Raw genomic sequence first — 22,760 nt, forward strand, 5'->3', positions numbered from 1 at the left:
CTGCGATGTCACCTGCTGGTTTTGGACTCTTCCGAGTTAGCATTTTGGGCACCACATGTTAATTTTTTTGGAGTTAATATATCAGCTAACGCCAATTAGCTTGGTTAGCGAGCTGCACCAATAAATTGAACAGGTGCAGGGTACAAACACAGATGTTAGCTTATTAGACTTTCCATAAGGGAAGCACAAACGTCTTGGACACTCTGTACCATACATCAAGTCAGTGGATTAAAAGTGTTCCAAAAGACCCCAATGGGAAACACACAGATAGTAGAGGTCCAGTTTAATAACTCTAGTTAGCAAAGCTGAAGCTTAGCAGACAGTTAGCAGCTGTGTCAATCAATGAAGCCATGCCCTTAATTTTCTTAACATGATAATCTGTGGCTACTGATTCCCTTCTGGAGCTAGGCCTCATGTGTCCACTAGAGCAACTGCAGTTGCTCTAGTGGACACTAGCTATATTTTTTGAGGCTGCCCCTTTTCCCAACCACACAATCCATCAGCTGGTCAACACTGTTATTTTATGTCAACAACAGTAGGAAAAGCAGCACGGCACAATCCTGTACAGTGATTTTTATTCATGCACTTTGTGGGAAAAAGGATACTGCTAGAATTTTATCAAGTTAGACTGCCGAGCAATCTGAGTTCTTGTGCCGACAGCGAACCAATCTAGTAACACTGTGCCCACCAGTGATAAGATATTCAAGCTATCAGTGTTTCCACAATCATGCAATAGTGTGAAAAATAGAAGTCTTGAATGATTACTGATTCATGAGTCACTGTTAAGTTCAAAACATAACTATGGTGGAGAAAGGGTTAATTTTCTATTCATTTTCTAATGTCAGGGTTTGGTATATTGCCTGTGCTGCTTAGTTTAGATCCACTCATCATGAATGTCATGGTAATTTTGGGGCTTTTAATGCTTCCGGACTGAAAATGAATTCAAACTTCTGCATCCAACTCTTGTGTTTTAATGCAAGAGTTGGATGCAGAAGTTCGATTTTCTGTTATCTACACAGGATCAAAAGTATATATATAGACTCAAATACATAGACCCCCACTAATATTTAGTTAACTATCCCTTAGAAAGTTGCATGTCAACAAGATGCTTTTGGTAGCCATCAACAAGCTTCTGGGATATCTCTTGCTGGTTATCTTATCACTCTGCTTGACAGAGTGATAAGACTTCATTTAGATTAGTTGTTTTCCTGGTACACACTTAGCTTTTAAGCATATTCCACAAATTTTATATGCTGGACTGGGTTAAAAACATCATCCACAAATTTTAAATAGGGTTAAGGTCGGGGCTTTGGGAAGCTTAATGTTTGCCTGCTTTATCCATTCCAAATCCATTTTTAATGTGTTTGGAATCATTGTACTGTTTAGGCAACCAGCTTTATCCAAAAGAGCCCCATAGCATGATGCTACCACCCCATGCTCGACAGCTGGTACAGCGATTTTAGGTCTGAAAGCTTCACCTGTAGTACTCAACATCAGATTTTAAAGATAGCGAAGACCAAATAATTGATTGCGGACTTTAAGAGGATCAGGAAAACCTTGAGCCCGTTTCAATCCAGGGGGTCAATGTGGACATTGTGGAGGACTATAAATACCTCGGAGTACACAGAGACGATAAACTGGACTGGGTTAAAAACATCACTGCACTCTCAGGAAGAGCCAGAGTCGTCTCTATTTTTTGAGGCAGCTGAGGTCCTTCAACATCTGTCGGAAAATGCTCAGGATTTTCTATGAGTCTGTTGTGGCCAATGCTATCCTCTATGCTGTTGCATGCTGGGGCAGCAGGTTGAGGGTTGCAGATGCGAATAGGCTAAATAAACCGATCTGCAAGACCATGGAGTTGTCCAAGATAAAGTCAATGTTGGATAATTCCTCCCACCCACTCCATGACGTGCTGGCCAGCCACAGGAGCACATTCAATGAGAGACTGAGATTACCAAAAAGCACCACTGAACGACTCATTCCTGCCTGTGGCCATTTCCCTGTACAACTCTTCCATCTAACACACTGTAAACACTGCAATAGTTACACCCTTTTGCACACGCTCTACAGTAAAATAGCAAATGACAGCGTTCACAGGTTAAAATCAAATTTCAATCATATATATTCCACCTCTGTAATATTCTTTCTCCATATTCTTGATATTTATAATTGAGCAATTTGTATATTAGTGTTATTTCTTAAATTTGTAAATTCTGCAACATATTATATTATTTAATTAGTTTAGTCTGTTACTGTTACGGTTTTGGAGCAACTATAACCCACTGTGAACTCATCACAGACCTGGATGATCGAACACGTCACACGCAGCAGCATGCTGATGCACCAAGTGAACATCGAAGCCACTCAAGCCAGTAGTTAGGGCTTCATTTATTAGGTGATGTGCAGGGCAAGACATCAAATCTCTGAACAGATAAAAGCCAACTTTTAAGTTACGTGCCTTTTCTGGTGCAATGTCTGCTACTTCATATGTAAGTGGGTGTGGATATAAAGCCTGGAGTGATCACAACATGAATGGCTTCACTGAAACAAACTTTTCAAACATTTCAGGATTTCAAAGGCTACTTCTCGCTACATCTGCCACCGCCTCCCCACAAGACTTGCATCATAAGACGCAGATCAGCTGACTAACTTTGGATTTTGACTGTTAGAATTAAAGTAAAACAAAGGAGGTCTTTACATCTTTCAGATCACATGTGAAAATGGCCCAAATCAAAAGAGAAAAGATGAGATTTCACATGACTGTGACATGTTAAAATACTTTTTAGTTTTAAAGTGGCAGATTGAGAGCAAATCCCTGCAGCCAATCTCGCATTTGGTCCGAAGCCTAAAACCGGAAGAGTGGAAACTGCATCTGATGAGTTCCAAATTTATCCTGCAGCATGACAAAGAGCCTGAAATTCAGCCATCTTTAGCAACAAGAACAAGGTGCCCTGCAACAGATGGCTATGCCCCCACAGTCTCCTGATCTCAACATCAAGGAGTCAGTCAGGGATTACATGAAGAGACAGAAACACCTGAGACAGCCTAAATCCTGTAGACAAAATTCTCCCTCGATGTATACAGTATATACAAGTAAATGCTTTCTAAACACAGCCCTGAGTCACAGATAACACACATTCACACTCTCTTATCACTGGCCCTCTGGCCATAAGTGTGACCAACAGCATTTAGATGACAGTTGAGAGCTGTTGCCCAACACAGCGTCAAAGTATGTGTCACCGTCTCCGACCCCTTCAGCCATTAGCTATCCTCTTTAATACAAAGGGTTATCTACTATGAGGGAATCTGATTGGACAGATTCCTGCAGGTCATATTATGTCGAGAAGACTCCAGTCTGAGCGTTGTGAGAGTCATGCATACAAAAGGATTAATAACAAACTTTCTCCTGTTCCACCCAAGCACCAAATGCCAAATAAGTCACAAAGCTGCCACATTAATGTGCACATTTCTCCTCAGTCTGCCGTTTACTGATATGCTTCCTCAAACTGGATCCATTAAAGTCACATTGTGCAGCTTTGAATTAGTGGATGACTCTTATGCGTGACACCTCAACGGAAGAACTACAGCATTAGTGATTTTAAAAAACAAACAACCCCTCTTGTCCTTCATCTTTCCAGAAAATCTCTGCTAATCTTGCAAAAAACTGCTTCCCCAACGATTCTCTCGCCTTGTGATCAGCAAGCAAGGAGGAAAATAAAACTTAGCTCCTCAAACATCAGCTGTCCAACACTGAGAAATCAGGAGCTGGATGTGCCTGATGTATCTATTTTAATTTATGAAAGCCGTAGACTATTTGCCTGCAATTTATCAACAAGGCCTTCAATTCACTCTTGATTACCTGTCATTAGTAGGAGAGTCAAAGTGCCCTCACTGTTTAGTTGCTTATGATGTGCGTTCAAAGAACTTAGCAGACAGCTCCCGGCTGTCTGCTAAGTTCACCTCAGCTAATATGAGTCACTGAACTCAACCTTTCAGATGCCCTTTGGATCATTTTTAACAGAATAATAATACGGCTTGCTCCACAGTTATCTAACAGTTTACCAAGAAAATCTTCAATCCAGGTCTGGCGAGTGAAAATTGTATTTGCATGTGTATCTGTGTCCATGCAATGGATGATGCATACTCTAACTGCTCATCTGAATCAAGCAGCAACCTCTGGCTCCAGAAGTGAGTGAGTTCCCACAGACTCTCATGATAAAATGCACAACTCTACAGACAAAATAAAAGAGGCTGTTTAAGGACATTTTCAGCTGTATGATGAGCGAGTTTTCCTATTACTTTTCCTATACTGTTAACACCTACATTTAGGGGTGTGGCTGCTTTGGTTAACAGGTGTCCTGTTGTTGGGAGCTGAAGTTGATCTCTATCTGCTCGATGTCACATGCTAACTCATGTCGGTGACCTTTAGTTTAGTAAATCTGACCCTAAGTCTATGTTAAAATAGCCAGATTCACCCTGGTTAAAAAAAGCCTTGCAACACCGCAACAGTGAAAATGCTAAGCTTGAGGCTTCAACTAGTGGATTACATCATAGTAGCCACATCAGTCTTGTCGTTTATGGATGCAGCTAGCTAGAATAGAATAGAACAATCCTTTAATTGTCCCACAAGGGGAAATTTGGTTGTAACAGCAGCCAAAAAGACACATATACAAACAAACAGTACACAGGACACAGAACAGAAACATACACAATTTTTCTTACATATTTAGCTAACGAAGCTAACGAAGGTTGCTAGCATTAGCTGGTTGCTAGCATTAGAAGGTTGCTAGCATTAGCTGGTTGCTAGCATTAGAAGGTTGCTAGCATTAGCTGAAAACTTTGCACACCATTCTCTTATTAAAATACATGAACTTCTGGCTCCAAATTGCCCAAAACATAAATAAAGATCAAAGTACAATGTCATGCATGTCTTTTGTGTGTAGTCTGTGGGACTAATGAGGCCACTTCTGAAAAAAAAAAAGAAAAAAAGGGAAAAGTCATAAAGCTAAATTCCAGACACTGAATATGTAAGGTGTTTATATCCATCCTTACATATACAATCCACATCTGTCTTTTATGACAACTACGCTAACACCCGTGCAGCTGTGGATGCAGCTTTGCTAACCGAGGTTACTAGCATTAGCTTCAAACTTAACAAGTATGTAAAATTCTGCCTCCAAAAGGCAAAACATGACATTCAGGCTTTAAAATAAAAACCTACAGTGATCATGGCGGCTATGCCCATCTTTTGTATATAGTTTTGTATATAGTCCCCACCCCCCTCAAATAACAGAAAAACAAGCTGTTATATAGTTAAAGCTAAGCTACATACCAAGAAACACAAAAACTAGATCCACAGAGTAGAACTGTATGCTTATTAAATTGAAGCAATGTTGTACAACAACATCTGGCACTCTGTACAAGAGATCGAGCCTTATGCTGCTAATCAAGCTAAAATAAAAACTTCACTATAAACTCTGATAAAGACTGTCAACAACTCCAGTTAAGGTCTCCAAGTGGCCCTCTTAAAGGAGGGAACTTCATCAGTGTAATGTTAGTGGGAGAGCAAAACACTCAAAAATAACAGACAGCACTTAACGGCAGAATTATGCAGATTATAACTGCTGCATTAAATCAGACCGAGGGCTGAAGTCATGCACAGTGTTTTACACATCTGCATAATTCAAACTGCTGTAAAATCATTCTGCAAACGTGTGAATTAATACAAAGCGGTTACACACACTGAAGAGACTGTCAGTGCTGAGCATTAAGGAGGTGGTAAAGCACGTATGAATGCTTGAGTCCGTCTGGCTGACATAAGTTAAACTTCAAATACAAAGTTCACCATTAATGTGAAGGAATAAATATGAAAATCTGGCTGCTGATTAGAGAAGTGCAGAAAAAATACATACATAATACAAATGTGGCTTCTGCACATCTAAAGAAAACAATAAATCTGTCTGCAGAGGAAGAAAACAGGCAGGGGGGAGAGCAAAGGACAAACAGAGTCAGTTAAGTGCAGATGGAGGAAAAAAAGTGTTGTGAAAGTCTTTATATTAACAAACTGTACAGAATATAATACGTCTGCTCTCAGTGGAGTGTAACGCCAGGCTTTAAATATAATATATTACTGCTAAGGAGCAGCACATGAATATTTCAACACAGCAAGAAAAAAAAGCAAACTTTGATCTTTTCTACACTCTTTTAAAAAATTAGAAACAGTAGATTTTTTTTTTTTTTTTTTTCGTGATACTGCACCCGCAATATTTCAGTCCACAGAAAAACACAGCACTACTCAATTCACTAAATTTGTAATATTCGAGCTCAGGCTTAAAACATGACATGATTTTCCTCTTGTTCATTTTGATAAGTTTCGCTAATCAAATCAAAAACTGCACTTATGACTCGTGCTGTGGAGTGTGAAGGAGCCCTACGGGACTTAAAATTGGTGGAGAACAGGCACTTGTAAAACACGAGCCCTGCTCTCAGTTGCAATCTGCAATGAGCTCACGTTCATACCGCAGCTATGGATTTATAAGATCCTGCTTATAATAACAAGCTCGTTTTCTTACTGGTGTTTACTGAAGGGTAAACCCCACGCTCCAGTTATCAGTTAAACAGTTACCAGTTGTTTAAATGCCTAAGTATAACATGCATTCAAGTTTATTGGATGAACCCTGTTAGCTTAGGTTAAACAGTGCTTTAGATCCTTAGATCACACTCAGACCAGGCATGGTTGTGTCATACTGTGCTACTAACATGAGAACACATCATAGGCAGGTCTGCTGTTTTCCACCTAATTGAGACTTCTGTGGGAAATCTACATCATAACTTAAGACGTAACCTGAAACCTTCCACACAACCTGACCTGCACCTCCTTAGAAATGCAACTACACATTGGGTCAACGCAGCCCACAACTTGGAAGGTCACGGCGTAGGGTTAAAAGGGGTTTCTGTATAGGTCGTATGTTACCATGTAGATTTCAGGCAATTGGGAAAAAAACTGATATCTGAGCAAAGCTTTCCTTTTATGTCTGTAGGTCATTATGTATATGTGTATAAATGCTAATGCAGTGTAAAAAGTTATTAATTGAAATAAAAAAGAGGAAATGAGGTTCCTACTTTGCTCAAAAGATCTCTAGAAACAGATATACCCCAAACCTGCTGGTACCTTAAATCCTGCCCTTTGCCTGCAGATTCTGCATACTCTTATGCAAATTTATAGAGATTACTGTGCCAGAGAACCTCCTTCAGACTCCCCCCGCTGGCCTGCACTCACACCAGTGTTACAGACCTGAATATTCTCAGGTTTTTTAAGTTAATTTTCTCCATGAGAGTCACATCGTGTTTTTTACTCCACTGCCCTTGTGGCTGTCTGACTTGTACCCTGGACTGAAAAGAGCATCTCTACTCCTCCCTCAGTGTTAAAATGGGAATGTTTGTGCTGCAGATGCTGTTGGACAGTACGGTGGAGTTCACAAGTCTCTTCGCGTCTTGGTTTATTTTGGGGTCTTTTCTGGTGCAGTGACACGCAATGTTCTCACACGCCTTATGCATTAATTTAAACTCAGTGATTTTCAGTCATTCTGCACCAACGCAGCTGTCAGTGAAGAAGCGGTTGATTTCGGGAAGTCACGGGTTTCTCTGCTGAGTCAAACTGAATCTTGCCAGTAAAAGGCAATGAGTTCAGACTCAAAGGATGACAAGCCTTGCATTATTCGAGGCTGGATTTAACAGTGGATCACCACCTGCTCCATCTTAGATTTTGTACTGAATGCAGGATAAACTGAGAATAGCTTCTCTCGATTTACACATCCAAGAAAACCAACCAACTGTTGCAACTCTCAGCTAAACTGGCTGAGGTTGAGTGGGCCTGTTTGCTGAATGGTAGCTTGCAAAGCACTTGCCGCTGGATACAAGTGTCATCACGACACACCTAAGAAGCAGTGGAAAGGTCAGCTTTTTAACAGTCTTGCGATCCATCCTGCCGCTCTACAACCGAGCAGATGCTCATCTCGCCCTACGCCGTCACCGACCGTGGAAGAAGCCTGTGAAACGTCACAGACGAAGAGAAGACCCACGCTGTCCCCTCTTTTCTAGTGGGCGAGGTACACAATGATCACACAAGACAATCAAACTGGACTTTGGGGGTCAAACATGGTTCAGATGGCAAAGTGTGACCTTTAAAGAGGACCTATTACATTCAATTCTAGTTCTATATCGCTATTCTAACTCTAATAGAGTATCTTTGCAGGATTTACAGTTCAAAATAACCTTTATTTGTCTCATGCTGAGTTTCAGTGCAGCACCTAGTTTGATCCACTGTCCCAAAAAGAAAATAAATAAAAGCTCTTTTACCTCCTGTTTCTTTAACCCTTTCCTCCTTGGTAGACTACTAGGGTAAGCTTTGTTTCTCGTTTCTGAACTGAGCAGTTTCGGTGGTATTTTAGGCGTACTTCCAGGACAAAATGACTGGGTGTGCATCAAATCTTAGTGAGGGTGGTCTCTGCCAATACAGTTTACCATGGCTACCCTTAGAACAACCCAGAAACTATTCCAGTGGTTGTCAAAGCACATACTGATATATACTGTGTCAAAACTTGTCATTACAGGTGCTGTTGAGCTCGTGGGATGGCATCTTTATGGGGGACAGAATTAAGGCAACCCTCTTCTGATTGGCCGCCCCTCAAAAACAGAAGGCATAAACAGCAGGTGGGCAGGGCATCTGTGCTCACAGCTAGAGGTTAGCATATCAGGGATATCCCCTTTCTTTGACATCATACAGAGCCAGAAGTAGAAAGAGTATGAAACCCAGGTCTCACAGGGAATACTTATATATACACTGACCTCATTGTTTCAAACCTCTGGCCATGTTTAAAATGAGCTTCCATTGTAAGTGAATATATATGTGTGTGTGTGTGTGTGTGTGTGTGGGAGCACAGCAGCTCCCCTTTACTCTCCCCGTTGTTGAAACCTTGTTGAACCTCTATCCTAACTGAGTATTTGCCCGTCGTGTGCGGCTAAACCTAAGCAAACCTTCACCACGGGAGTGGATTAGACTGTGTGCATCATTTTGATAACAGCAAATCTGCGTTTGCCTTTAGAGCCAATGAGAAACAACATATTTAAGAGGACATTCTGAACGTGGGAGTCACAATGAAGATGAAACTGAAGACCTATCTAATTATACTGGACTTGCATATTGAATGAAATTTGCTCATTCACTGTGGCAAATCTACACACATGACAAATCCAATCAGGAATTAAAAAAAGAAAAAAAGAAGAGATACCAGTCTGTGAAAACACAGTGTGCTAATCACGCCGTGGTGGTGCGCTGATGACGAGCTGGGGGGAGGAGGGGATCGTTGTTGCCCACTTAGCAGCAACAGTGAAATAAATCTAGCATAAATCTTGGTGCCGTGGGGAGCTGAAGCTCGGCAGAAGACGCAGCAGACCTGTCTAACACCGGACGACAGCCAGCTTCATAAATATGGAGGGCAGAGCGTGGAGGAGCGAGAAGGAGAATGAATATTTTACTGAGCTAAGGCCAGTGGGAAACAGAGGGCGAGGATGGCCAGAGAGCGGGAGAAGGTACAGCTGGACGCTTTGGTGTTATATAACACACACCCGCACACACAAACTGAAGGACACACACGCACAGAGATAGAGGCATGAACACAAAGCAGCATAAATGAGCACAGACGACAGAAAAAGATGAATGGCCACACACACACAGTCTGTTTCCATCTCTCTCTCACACACACACAAACACCGGTGTCTGTTGTCCACCCACGACTGTGTTCATCCATCTTATTTTCATCATACACAAGATGCCAGCCCATCTGAGACAATAACCGGCTTAACCAACACATAAACACACATGCGGTAGGAAAGAGAGACGGGGAGAAGACTCGGAGAAGCAACACAAACCGCCTCCTGTGTCGTCAGCTGCTCTGTTATGCTGCCTTTACGACGTTTCCTTTTGATCAACAAGTGATGTCAATAAAGTAATCTGGAGGAATTAAAGGATGAGTCTCATGATGTTTTATATTTTCTCAACAAATCCCATGCAAAGATCGAAACCAGCAGCACCCTGATCCGAGTGCTCGAGTAGCCAAAACCTCTGCGGCCCTCAAGCTTCTTCTTCTTTTTTTCTTCTCGAAAAACCTATTACATGAAGGGCTGGACAACGCAGCCAAAAAATAAAAAATTACCTCTGTTTTCTGGCTTGATGATGACTCAGAATTATATAACTGATTGAAATGTTACTGAACACTTGCAAGAACTACTTTTTGTTATGGGCTAAACATACAAGATAGCATCCGTTAGCATCAGTTGTCCACTTTCTGCTTTATATCACAAAACTTCCTGGTTTGTCTGAGTAGAGTTTGCATTCTCTCCTGCATGACTTCTTCATACATGTTAGGATAAATGTAAATTGTCTGTAGGCGTAAATGTGATCTGTCTGGGGTGGACTTCGTCTTTCCCTCCATCCATTTATCCATCTATTTTCTACTGCTTATCTGAGTTCGGGCCATAGGGGCAGCAGTCTTAGCACAGAAGCTCAGATTTCCCTCACCCCGGCCACCTCTTCCAGCTCATCCGGGAGACTCTAAGTCATTCCCAAACCAAACCAGAGATATAGTCTCTCCAGCGAGTCCTGGGTCTGCCCTTATCTTGATGGAGGGGTTTATGTGTATTGGTGATCCCAGGTGCTATGTTGTCAGGGCCAGTTAAACTTTGGTAGGATCTTCCAAGGCAAATTAGTCCAGAAAGGGCCAGAAAAAGTGTGATTCAGAGACCCCCTGTGTTAAGGGAAAAAAAAAACCAAGCGTCCAGCGTAGCCTGGCTGAGACAGGGTTACAGGGTCCTACCATACAGCCAGGAGTGGGGTGGAGGCCGTAGCCCATGGGGCCCAGCCTGGCTTAGGCCAAAGAAGTTACTCGGGTCCGTCCTCCAGTGGAGGACTTTGCACAAAAAGGTTGACCCATATGAGGGACCACAGGGGGTCAGTGGATCAAGCAGTGGTCAAACAAACAAATAGAAATAGTACAGTGAAGAGGTGAGTTGTTTGCAAGACTCACGATGGGCAGTTTTTATGTTATTTTTGCTTGTTTTTGTTCCAAATACGTGTTGGGTACGATGAGGGGAATCAGCTCTGGATGTAACATAATAGTCTGGATCATGTTTTTTTTAACTAGGTCAAATTATTCTTCAAAGTTGAAGTAAAATTTTCTAAATTTGCATGATCTGTTAGAAAATCAAGCTACTGATTTATTGATGATTTTGTTCTGTTTTTCCAGTTAAGTAAAATTGTTCTTTCTGGTGATGGTTAAAGCTATTGAGATCTAAGTTTTAAGGTCTCTGGGTATGGTCAATGAGGACAAGTTACCTATAGGTCAAACAGAGGGGATTGTGGGATGCTGAGGCTAAGGAATCTGGACAGGTCTCACACGACTCCCAACCAGAACTCTTCTAATGGAGTAAAAAGCCAGAATGCATGAAAATACAGGCTTACATGTATACACTATAGATGTCAGTATTGTCCTTTAGTTTCTTTCAGTGGTATATAGTGGTGGTACACATCTTTGTCTCACTGTATGACAGCCGGGCTAGGCTCCAGCCCTTTGACCTTAAGTTAGATAGGCAGTTATGGAAATAGATGACTGGACAGCAGCACAAGCCATTAGCTTGATGGCCACAGATGGCTCGGAATGACATAAGACTAATAGATAAAACCTGAACTCTACAGTAAAGGGATTTGGTGGCTCTCTTAAACTACAGGAGACGTTTTGTTGCTGAAGTCTGGGAGGACTTGTCACTTACAGCAGGGGGTGTGGAACATGCTGTCTGCGGAGCCAGAAACTCACTGTAGACTCACTGAAGTGTGAAAATTACAGAGTAAACGTAAGTTTAGCACTTTCACTATGTTTTGTTCCAGTTTGTGTTGCAATTTAAGAATCGCTCACATTGTGAGAGCTATGGTCCGAACTGCTACCACATGAAAGCACGGCTAGGTTTCTTTGGCTCGCTAAAGTATCATTCCCTTGTAATGACAGCAGTCGCACCAGCAAACAGTAGGAGAGACAAAAAGTGGAAAAACTGTGGCTTAATTGATAATGAATGGCTCATAATGTTAATGTTTTCCAGAATAAACTTAAATGTGTATCATAACTTTTTTTATGTATTAAGAACTTTAACCAGATAGTAAAATGAGAACTTGCCAGAATTTCTCGGATGCCTTTAACGACCTGAGTGATGTCTATGTGCTTTCTGACTGGCCTCAAAGTCACAAGGCAGAATATTTGGGTTTAATGTGTGTCTTGCATGTTTATTTAGATCCTATAGTTGTCTAATTATACTATGGCAAACTAAATAAAGGATAACTGATCTGACTGAGCAATGTGATAAAAGGTTTGGAAAGCCAATCCTAAGCCAAGGAGCATGATGCTGTTGGCCTTTCAGCAGCTGTAATGTGGAACTATGGGTGGGACAGCTGATTATGGAAACTATATGGAGAAGCATGAGGAAGGGAAACTTGGAGGAGACACCAGACCAGGAGCTTCTATTACCTCCTTGCCTCTACAGTCTGTTGGACAATCCTACCTTGAAAGAAGAACCTCACACTAGTTGCAATGACCAAGTCTGATGGTTACCGGGGTAACCGGTTCATTTCTTTGCGATGCAGCTATTCTAATGTCAGGTTGTAGCAGCTGGGTCAGCTTTAGAGTTGTCTGCAGTGAGGTTTATCCTCACTGTCAAAGGGCAAAAGTATCCTGGACAGGTCGCCAGTCTATTACACATTGGACATCTCTATGGGAATACTTATCAGATTTAAATATAAGAAATGGACATATATAAATATGTTAATTATATGCAACGCAGTTATGAGACCTCAACCCACTGTAAAACTGTGGGAATTTTAGACAGTGTCTTCAACTGAGATCTTCAAAAGCGATTAGGTTTCAGATGAATGGTCTTCCATTTATCCAGAACTTTAAAATCATTGCCAAGGCTGTTCTGGAAGTAAGTGGTGCACCGACGTCTTACTGAATCACCTTATGTGCCTGTGTGGCTCAAAAACAGAGGTGACAGAACCTTTTCAGTGGTGTCTCCTAATGTTTGGTACAACCTGCATTTTCACATAAGCTGCCCAGTCTCTGTCATTTTAAAACAGTGTTAAAAAACCTACTTATTCTCTGTAACCTGGGTTTTATTATGCAAACACAGTCTTATTTACAGTACAGTACTGCTTATCTGATTATTCTTAATGTGGATTTAGTGGCTGTCATGCATATAATATTTTGTATAATATAGAGCACATTGGCCAAGTGAGATTGTTATAAATGTGCTATAGAAATAAACTTTGACTTGAGTTATGCTTACTTGTTTCTTTTAATTTCTCCCTTGTCAGTAACTTTATGTTTAGGGAATGTGCAAAACACAGAATCCATCAGTCTATATTTGCCTCAGTTTTCAACAGAATGCACCACTGTGACAGCAGATTTTCTTTCAATATGAAGCTGCTGTTTGAGTTATTCTTGTGTGTTATACAAAGCTTTTGATTTCTATAACATATATACCAAATCCCTGTACCAGAGCTCCAGTCTATTCCAACACAGATCAGTAACAGTGGAATTTAGCTTAACTACATATGGCATGGTATCCTGCAATCACTGGAGTGCCAAATGTGTATTAATCCACAATAAAAAAATAGTTCTGAACACATCGTATGTACTGCTTACTCTTCATAAAGTAAAATCTGTAACAATTGACATACAGCGTAACGACCAAAGTACTGTGCCACTTACATGTCACACCTGCAAGAGCTGCTGAGCCATGATAAACCATTCCACGAAGCTCCATGTGTACAGTTTTTGTGCTGATGTTAACGCCAGAGAAAGTCTGGAGATCCAGAGTTACTGAGTCAGCTGAACGCTGGTGTCTTTTACACACTATGCACCTCAGCGCCCAGCAGCCCTGCTCTGTACCTTTATGTGGTCAGAGCTGCCGTGGTTCCTAAAACCTTCCTCTATGTAGTAATATCTCTTAGAGAGAGAAGACATTTCACATCCTGTCACCTCCTGTTACAACACCATGATTTTATACATCTGTGACAATGAAAGTGAAATCACCTGAACTCAAAGATTAAGAGGCCTGGCCCAAAACATTTGTCTCTATAATGTATAACAATGGTATATCTTTCTGTCTTCAGTGGTCTTAAGCGCGTGAGCCGAAAGCAGTTGGACTTCTTGTTTCGTCTCTCATCCGAAAAGTTTCCTTGGAAAAGTAAAGAGTATTTAAACCCTGATGGAGATTATTCCAAGGATGATTATGAGATGTCTAGTGAAAGGCCGACTAAATGTTAAACAGGATTTCCCATCATCTTTAGAAGAAGCAGCCTCTCCACTGCGAAGTAAAACATTTTCAAGAACCCAAAAAGAAGTCCTTTGCCTTCGACTCAAGTGCAAATTGACCAAAGATGGGTGGAAAAGCCAGCGTACCCAGAGATGGATTTCAAATGTAGTTACTTTCTTTGCTTTGGTTATTTTTCATAGATTTGTTGGCAAATCTGGAAATTTTTAGACAGCTAACTAAGAACAAATGCAACAAAAAAAATCAGTACAATGAAAAGACATGAAATGTGAAATGTGTTGTAAGATCCACTTGTTCATTCATTCCTTCTTTCAGGTGTTCAAGGTTGTCTCGCTGCCATTCAGCCCCCCCCCTCTCGTTCATTCAGCTAACAACCCACTTTGATTGTTTTAATGGAAGGGCCGGGCAAAGGGCGAGACAGTATGAGTCACAGAGCGAGAACAAGAGGGAGAGAGAGAAAGAGAGAGTGAGGGAGAAGCAACCGGCAGGAGGGGACAGAAGAGAAACAGTACCTGAGAACAAATGGAAAACCTTGTTCCCTTGAGGGCTAATTTGCATACACACACACACACGCACACACAGAGGTTGCACAGTGTATACAACCAGAGCAGTTTCTTTAGTAAACAAGAGATTAATATTAAGATGACAGCATTCCACCTTAAAAAAATAATACCATGGCAGAGTTACAAACATGGACTGCCAACTATAATGTAAACATGCCCGTTTCTGCAGTAGTGATCATTCCTTCAACACACACACACACTGAATGACAAAATACTACTCTTAAGAACAACCCTGCAAGGTGAATCCAACACATATGAGCAGTGCTACTCTAAGCCAACATGCACACACACACACACACACACACACACTCTACAGCACAACATAAGCACCACGTATGAGGGGGAATCTAACTCACACACCCTTCCACACAGCATATCTGCATGCAAACACACACATGCATGTTTAAAGTGTCCGACACACACCCATATCAGTGCAGTCTAACACCACACATACACACACGCGCGTGTAAACAGTCTCCCACCCACCTCCGCTTCTTCCTCCACGCCTCTCCCACCCACTCAAAACACAACACACACACGCACACATTCCCTCGATCCATCCAATCCCTCCACTTCTCCTCCTCTCCATGCATCCTTACCTTGCAGCAGGCTCTGGAGGTTGAGCTGCGCCTGCTGGTGCAGCTCCTCGACACACTCCGGCCTGCTCCACGAGCCGAACACGTTCACGCTCTGTTGCCATGGAGACCTGAAGTGGGCCGCGCCGCCGCTGCTGCTGCTGCCTCCGCCGCCGCCGCTGCTGCTGCTGTGGTTTCCATCGCCGTGGCTGCTGCTGCTGCCACCGCGCCTGCCGCTCTCTGCCTCTAGTCCGCTGGTGGCTGGAGGAGAAGAGGGAGGGGAAAAAAGGATGGGAGGGAGGGATGTGGAGAGGAAGTGATGGATAGAGGGAGAGAGCAGTGGCGGGTAAGAGAGGGGAGAGGGAGGGAAACAAGGAGGGAAACAAGATTATTTAGAGTAAAGTGGGAATGGGAAAGGGAAAAACAGAGGAATGGTTGGGAAAGAAGAGAAGAGAACCAAAGAGAATTGGAGGGAAAAAAGGGAGGATGGCAAGGAAGAGAGATTAATGGGGAAAAGAAAAGATAAAAAGATAAAGAAGAAGCAGAGAAGGGAGGTGTAGGAAGTGAAGGAAGCAAGGTAGGGGAGGATAAAAGAAGGGGATGGAGGGAGGAGAGAAAAAAATATACATAAATAAAAATGTATGAATTTGCATAACTAATACCCAGAGACGTAGATTACATAACGCAGTATGTGTTGTCAGGGAGAACAAGGACCGAGGTAGGAAGGAAGAAAGGAAGGAAGGCAGGATATAGGGTAAAAGGAAAAAAAAAGATAAATGAGGGATTAGAGTGGAAACCATGGAGGAGAGGTTGAGAGTTAGAGGGGAAACAGAGAGGAGAGCTTAATTAGGAAGGAAAAGGAAGGAGACAGAGGGACAGTGGATGGAGAAGACAGAAGAGAAGGATTAGGGCAGGGAGGTATGAGAGAAAAGAAGCAAAAAGGGATTGTGGCATTAGGAAAAAAAGAAGAACAAGAGTGGGAGGAGGAAGGAAGGAGGGATGACATTTAGAGGGAGAAATGTAGAAAACAGGGAGGTGTGTTCGTGTAAAGAGGGGGGAGAAATAAAAAGCAAAAGGAGGGAGAAGCCAAAGAAAAGTGGGAAGGAAACGTCGGTCCCCGTCACTATCAACCCTCCCAACACAAACAGACAATCAAAACAAATCATCCAGAGCGATCACAAATGGCCATTCAGCGCCGACATAAATGAGACGTCGCCTTGAATCAGCATCGAGGAAGTAATTTGACACATCCAGCGGCTGATAAAACACGAGTAACAAACACGGGAAATGTGACAGCAGATGATATCCAAGTGAAAGGCCGGGCTCTTAAAGGAAATGCAGGTGAGGGGTCACAGAGTCAGCTGGAGAAGACCATTAGAGCCAGTATTTGTCTTGTTGCTGAGTCTGTGGTAACAATTACTTAACAAACTCGTTAAACTTTACCAAGCTTCTGGAAGCTAACTTGGCAAGAGAGGACACTAAAGCTGTAGGCTGTCACGCTGCTTCCACCCTAAAGAACCAATCAAGAGGGTGAACAAGGAAGTATCTGAGCCAATAATGTTGTCACACTGATGGATGTGGACAACAGAGGTTCACATCACTATTAGTAGGAGGCATATCCACTTGATAAAGATCAGTAAAGATTTATGTGTAGCCTATATGTGTTTTGTCTTCATTCTCTGTATCCATAATGTTCGATCCCAGTCTGCTCCAGTCTACATGCCAAATATCCTTGGGCAAGATACTAACCCCAGGTTGCTCTCCGATGCGTTCATCGGAGTGTGAATGTGTATGAATGTTAGTTAGGTAGCACTGAAAACCTAGAAAAGTGCTTGTGTGAATGGGTGTGATTGGGTGAATGAACAAGTTGTATAAAGCTCTATGCAAGAACCAGTCCATTTACCATTTACCATAATGTGAATTTCATGTGACCTTTGCCCAATGTGTTTGTGGGATGAGCCACGATGACCATGTCACCTCTTTATATTAAAGTATAATGAAGCCACAGTGTTGTTAAACTTTGCACATGCCCAGTAGAGGCACAACGTGGGGAAATAAGCCCAAATTCTGGGTGAAAGTGGGTAAACTTTTAAAGTGTTTCTTATCAGATCTGAGTGGAAACCTAATGCTTTCAGTGTGTCTGTGACCACTGAAGTTTGTTTTGGCTCTCCCTGTTCATTTAGGCTTTACAATAACTGCTGTCACCAAGCTGGCTGCTAAGTGTCCTGACTTTTATAGACTCTCACATTAGCTGTGTTTTGCTCTGCCTTACTGAGGACAAATCACACTGAGTTCTCATTTTTAGCAACGCGAGTATCTTTCTGGGGAGAAACAGAAAACAGAAGGAACTCGCCTATCAGTACGCATCGCACAGTGAACATTTACAGCATTTCTTTCAGTATTTCTTCTGAGACATTGTTGCTCATCTTTTCTCCATTTTCTCCAGTGCAATTTCAGCAAAGGCTATAAAAACACAAAACACAACACTGTTACAAACTCCCCTGTTAAATTACTTGCAGCTATCTTGTCGTTTTGTCTAACTACATCCAAAATTACACGCTGAGACATTTCCTTCAGAGAACCAGATATGCAATTAGCTTGTAGAAAGCTAAGAAATCAGCTATGATCCTAGCAATGTTTTCTCCACCCATTAATCTTTTTTAATCACCTATGAATTTCAGGGTCGAGTGGAGGGTGAAGCCTAATACAGTTATTGTAGAGTAAGGAATTTAGCCTTCAACATATCTTTGTAACTAAAACTTCATGGTCAAATATTCAAAGAAAATGTAGTAAAATTGTATTATGCAATTTTTATGGTTATATTAGATTATTCTTAGGATAATATTTTGTTTCTTGGTACACTGCTGTGAAATTACAGTCCAAGTCCAAGATGCATACAGTACATACAGTATCATACATAAAACCCAATACTAGATCAAAACATTACACTGGCACCATTAATCAGAAGGGAAATAATTCAAAATGTGATTAAGTAAACAGTAGCATGAACAAAATTCAGTCTGAATCTATCTGCAAGTCATAGAGGCCCAAAATGATGATCGTCATCGAGAGGACCTTCGTCTACAAAGGCTGAAGGTTGTTATGAGCGGCTCCGGTAATCTCACGGCACACCACAACAATTTTCTCCAGTTCTTTCCTGCTTTTAAGACCAAACCACAAAATCACAGAAAATGAAAGCACTGACTCAGTAAAAGAATAAAAGCTTTCCATCACCGTCATCCCAACATCAAAACTTTGCAACTTTCTCAAAAAGAGCAGATGACTTGACTCGTTACGTAAATCATCTGACTATAAATTATCTCATGATCGACAAGCTAACGCAAAGAAAAATCCGAGCTAAGAAGGAAATGAATTAATAACTGGAAGGGTAAGAAATCAAAAGGCCCACATGCAGAGGTGACTCCAAGCAATATCCAAATCCAGAAATCCGGATGAAATACTTCAAAGAATAAATTTAAATTATTTAGGTGCATTGACATGAGAGTTATTTATTATAAAACAATATACCCAGGTTTGATATGCAGCTTCATTCACCACCGAACCTACTGCCTTTACATAAGGCATCTAAAACATCAAACTTCCAAAGGAGTGAGAGACCAAAACACAGCTCCGTCTCTCAGGCTTCAGTTCAGTTCACTTTGTTCTTTTGACAGTAAATGACAGTGATTCACACAAGACTTTTAGTGTCAAGGTGATCTGCAGTTTCTTGGAGACAGACTGTCCTCTAACAGAAATGTCAAATCCTGCTGCAGCTACTCCCACTCGTTGCCAAGCTTCAGCTCGGGAACATCAACAGCAGCTAAACATCCAGAATTCAAAGTATAAATATCAGCACCAACATGTGTGGGTTTGGACGCGTTTCCGAGGGGACCGCGCAGGAACTACGTCTTGATTTGAGAAAGACTGGTTAAAAATTAAAGTGCGCTCAGTTCCCGGTAGACAGACGCTATTCTGCCGAGAATCCGGCGGCACTATCGTGTCTTGTTTGCTCTGAAGCAGACGTCTCTCCTCACAAAACCCGCCGCACTGTATGGAATCACAATTTCACCCTCCCAGCTACCGGCTTCATCTTCCTAAGCTGCTTTCACACAATCGGCTCCCACCAGAGAGAGCTACTGTTTATGATACAGAAGTGCACGTCAGTTAGCATCAGTCTCAGAGCGGAGAAGAAAGGCGATCATGCATGATTTATAACCTGCTCTATAATAGACATACACTCTCACCATGGAGCCCTTGGTATTTTAATTTTTATTTGGATCCTCGTGAACACGGAGAGAAAGTCTTCGGCGCTCCGTTATGGATTGCCTGCTCTTGAAGTTGTTCTGTTTACTGGCTAAATGTGTCTTGCTGCGAGCTAAATATCCCATTAAGGAGTTTGACTTTGTCCCCCTCAGTTGTTTGGAGAATAAGAAGCAGGCAGACATATCTACACTGCTGCATGTGTTTTGACTCGTCTGTGCAAAATATATCCGAACGTATGTTCACAATTCATTTTTAGCTGTTTTGCCACTTGAAAAGATGCACACAAAGCCTTTGTAACCAAAGTCCAAGCCTGTATGTGTGTGACAAGGGTCTGTGACAGGAAGCGATGGAGTAAAACCATATCTGCAGGGTGCAAGAGGATCTTTAGTGGACTCGAAATGTTCCCAGAGGTTGACTGCACACAATACTGCTTCATTTTGTGAAGCTTGTTGTGTCGCAGGTGTACATCGCTTTGAAATTATCCGAAGAATTCAGACTAGTTGTTTGTGGCACCGTAAACCTTTTGGAAGTTTTGGTCATTAGACAGAATTTGCACAACAAAGCTCGAAGACGTCGACAGGGGTCGAACACCACGTAAACTTCGAGTTGATTTCAGAAAGTAGCACTGCTGAAATATGCATAAAGAAAATGAGAAAACTTTATCCAGTGAGAGATACTCTATCCTTGTCACAGAGAGAAATCCAGCACAGGGATGAGTGCTCCCTAAGAACATCTTTTCAAAGCGCTCGCTTCCTTTGCTCATTGTTTACAATAGAAAAGGATGCACTTTTAAGATTGCTCAGAGCATAGAAAGTACCTAAACAAGGAGTGGAAAAAAAAAGATCCTCCAGCCTTGTAAAAGCAAAGAGCTTCAGGTTTTGTACAGCTACATAAAACAGTAGCAGCTGACAGTCTGTTCACGTCTGCACAAAACTGTTTTAAAAATGTTGTCAGATAGATGTTGAAACACTTACTGTCAGTTATTCGTGTTCGGGTGTCACCACACCTTCCTCAAAGATAAAGAAAATCAGTGACATAGTTCGATAGAAAAGCTTTAAAATGTAGCCTAAATGCTAGTAATACTTTTTTTTTTAACTATTTGGACTGTCATGATTTAAAAATTAGTATTAAACTGGGTTAATGAGCTGTATTTAACTGCAGAAGAACAAGGAAATCACTGATAAAAAGCAGGCGAGAAGTTCTCCACTACCGTGTAAAGAGATTTCGTCTTTGGTTTTTGTCTTCATTTTGAGTTTTGAACCATCTGTTGACGTATTTGAGTTTATGCTCATTAGTGTAGTAATGTTGAGCTTTAGTTTTATTGTTCTATTCGAGTTTAACTTTAGTTGTAGAGTAAGTTTGAATTCTGAGCATTTCAGTGCAGTGCACTTCAGATATGGTGGTACAAATCTTGCAATGTGCACATGTTCCCATATCCCAAATCTAAAAAATATAGCCCTGAGATCCCTTCCCGGACAATTTAACCGCCATTCAAACCTGAACTCATTTGACCTTAACAACTCACATGATGGCAGGTTGGGGCAGTGACTCACAAACAGGAGTGATGGAGCCACTTCAGGTCAAATACCCGAGACTGTCCATCAGCTTTTAGAATTGAAGAAGACTTTTGAAAGAGAGCCCAGAAAGTGGATTCTGTTAATCTGGATGTGCCGTTTTCTGTGGGGCGAAACGTTTTGTCACTTGGAAAAACAACCAGAAGACTTGGGCTCACTTGGATTTTCCCACAGAAAACGCTACATCCAGATGGATGAAATCAACTTTGTGGGATTTCCTTACCTGGATGATTGAGCATGCATCAAGACACTTTTGGAGGAGATGGTACAGGTTTTCAAGAACTTAAATGAAGTTGTATTAAACTCAAAAACGTTAGACCATCATGACCAGGATGAGTAAGAACCTACAGACTCTGTTTCCAAGTATTTTTCTCGTTATTACTTCCTGCTTCACTTTCAGAATTAGTCTCCCTGTGGTAGTTTTACTTCTCTGGACTTCCCCTGATCTATTTGTATTCACCTGTATCTCATTCCCCCTCCTGGTTGTCATCCCCCAGTCAGTCTAAGTGTATAAATAGTCATGCTCCCCTTTGTTCTTTTTAACTCAGCTGTTGTTCAGCTTCATGTTTCTCCCTGTTTTCCAGGCTCGTGTCCTGCCTTTTCCCTGTTCTTTCATTAGGCCTCAGTCAGTTCTGTCCTTGGCTTGAATTACAAGGTTTACTCTGCCAGCTCTCCCTCAGTGCCTTGTGTTCAAGCCTATTAGTCAATAAAGCTCCTCACCATCCCGTTCTGTGTCCTGGATTTGGGCGTTTTTCTCACTACATCCTTTACGTCTGTGTCATCAATCAAAATCATACATCATATAAGTACTGAGTGACACATACAGCTCTAGCTTCACAGATGCTACATCAAACATTGACTTTTTGAAGATGTGTGTGAGTCAAATCTGTGAGCTGGTGTTTGCGAGCGTATGTGTGCACTTGTGAGAATTAGGTAATATGTGCCAAAGTCACAGAAGCCTCGGGAGTTTCTAAAAATGTGGCACACATTACTGTAAATAGAAAATCCAAAGAGAGAAACAGAGGGGGGGAGTTTTAACTACCGTACTTGTCATACCTTTGAGACATTGCTGTTACTGTGACTGTGTGCAAACGAATTGACACTGTTCTCACTGCATATCAGCACAGGAAGGAGTCATCATCAATCCAACAAGGTTTTTCACAGGCTTGAAGCCTCGCAGGAGTTAAGCTAGTAACCAAACCAGACCACTGCCACTGCCACTGCCACAAAATAGGCTGCAGAGCCATTAAAAATTTTAGAAACCAAACTGAATGTTGCAAAAAACTGACTGCAAAAAGGAACACGGAGCAGCTGAGTTAATAAAAAGGCCAGATTCCGGTTGGTACTACTCTACCATTACAGAGTTCCTCTGTCTGCAGTGACAGGTACGCCACATTAGAAGAGTACAC

The 22,760-nt window shown here is 41.7% G+C and overlaps 1 protein-coding gene across 6 annotated transcripts in view; it reads right to left on the bottom strand.

The window, feature by feature from the left end:
• The window catches only part of nhsl2 (NHS-like 2), a 186,762-nt gene that overhangs the window by 45,899 nt on the left and 118,103 nt on the right, over window positions 1-22,760 (bottom strand). For all 6 annotated transcript variants that reach the window (XM_019353190.2, XM_005462585.4, XM_025905849.1 and 3 more), the window contains one exon: window positions 15,539-15,775. In XM_019353190.2, coding sequence (XP_019208735.1) covers window positions 15,539-15,775 — 237 coding nt within the window. The remainder of the gene's footprint in view (window positions 1-15,538; window positions 15,776-22,760) is intronic.

The sequence above is a fragment of the Oreochromis niloticus genome, linkage group LG3 (assembly GCF_001858045.2).
Source record: "Oreochromis niloticus isolate F11D_XX linkage group LG3, O_niloticus_UMD_NMBU, whole genome shotgun sequence".
In the NCBI taxonomy this organism is placed as follows: domain Eukaryota; kingdom Metazoa; phylum Chordata; class Actinopteri; order Cichliformes; family Cichlidae; genus Oreochromis; species Oreochromis niloticus.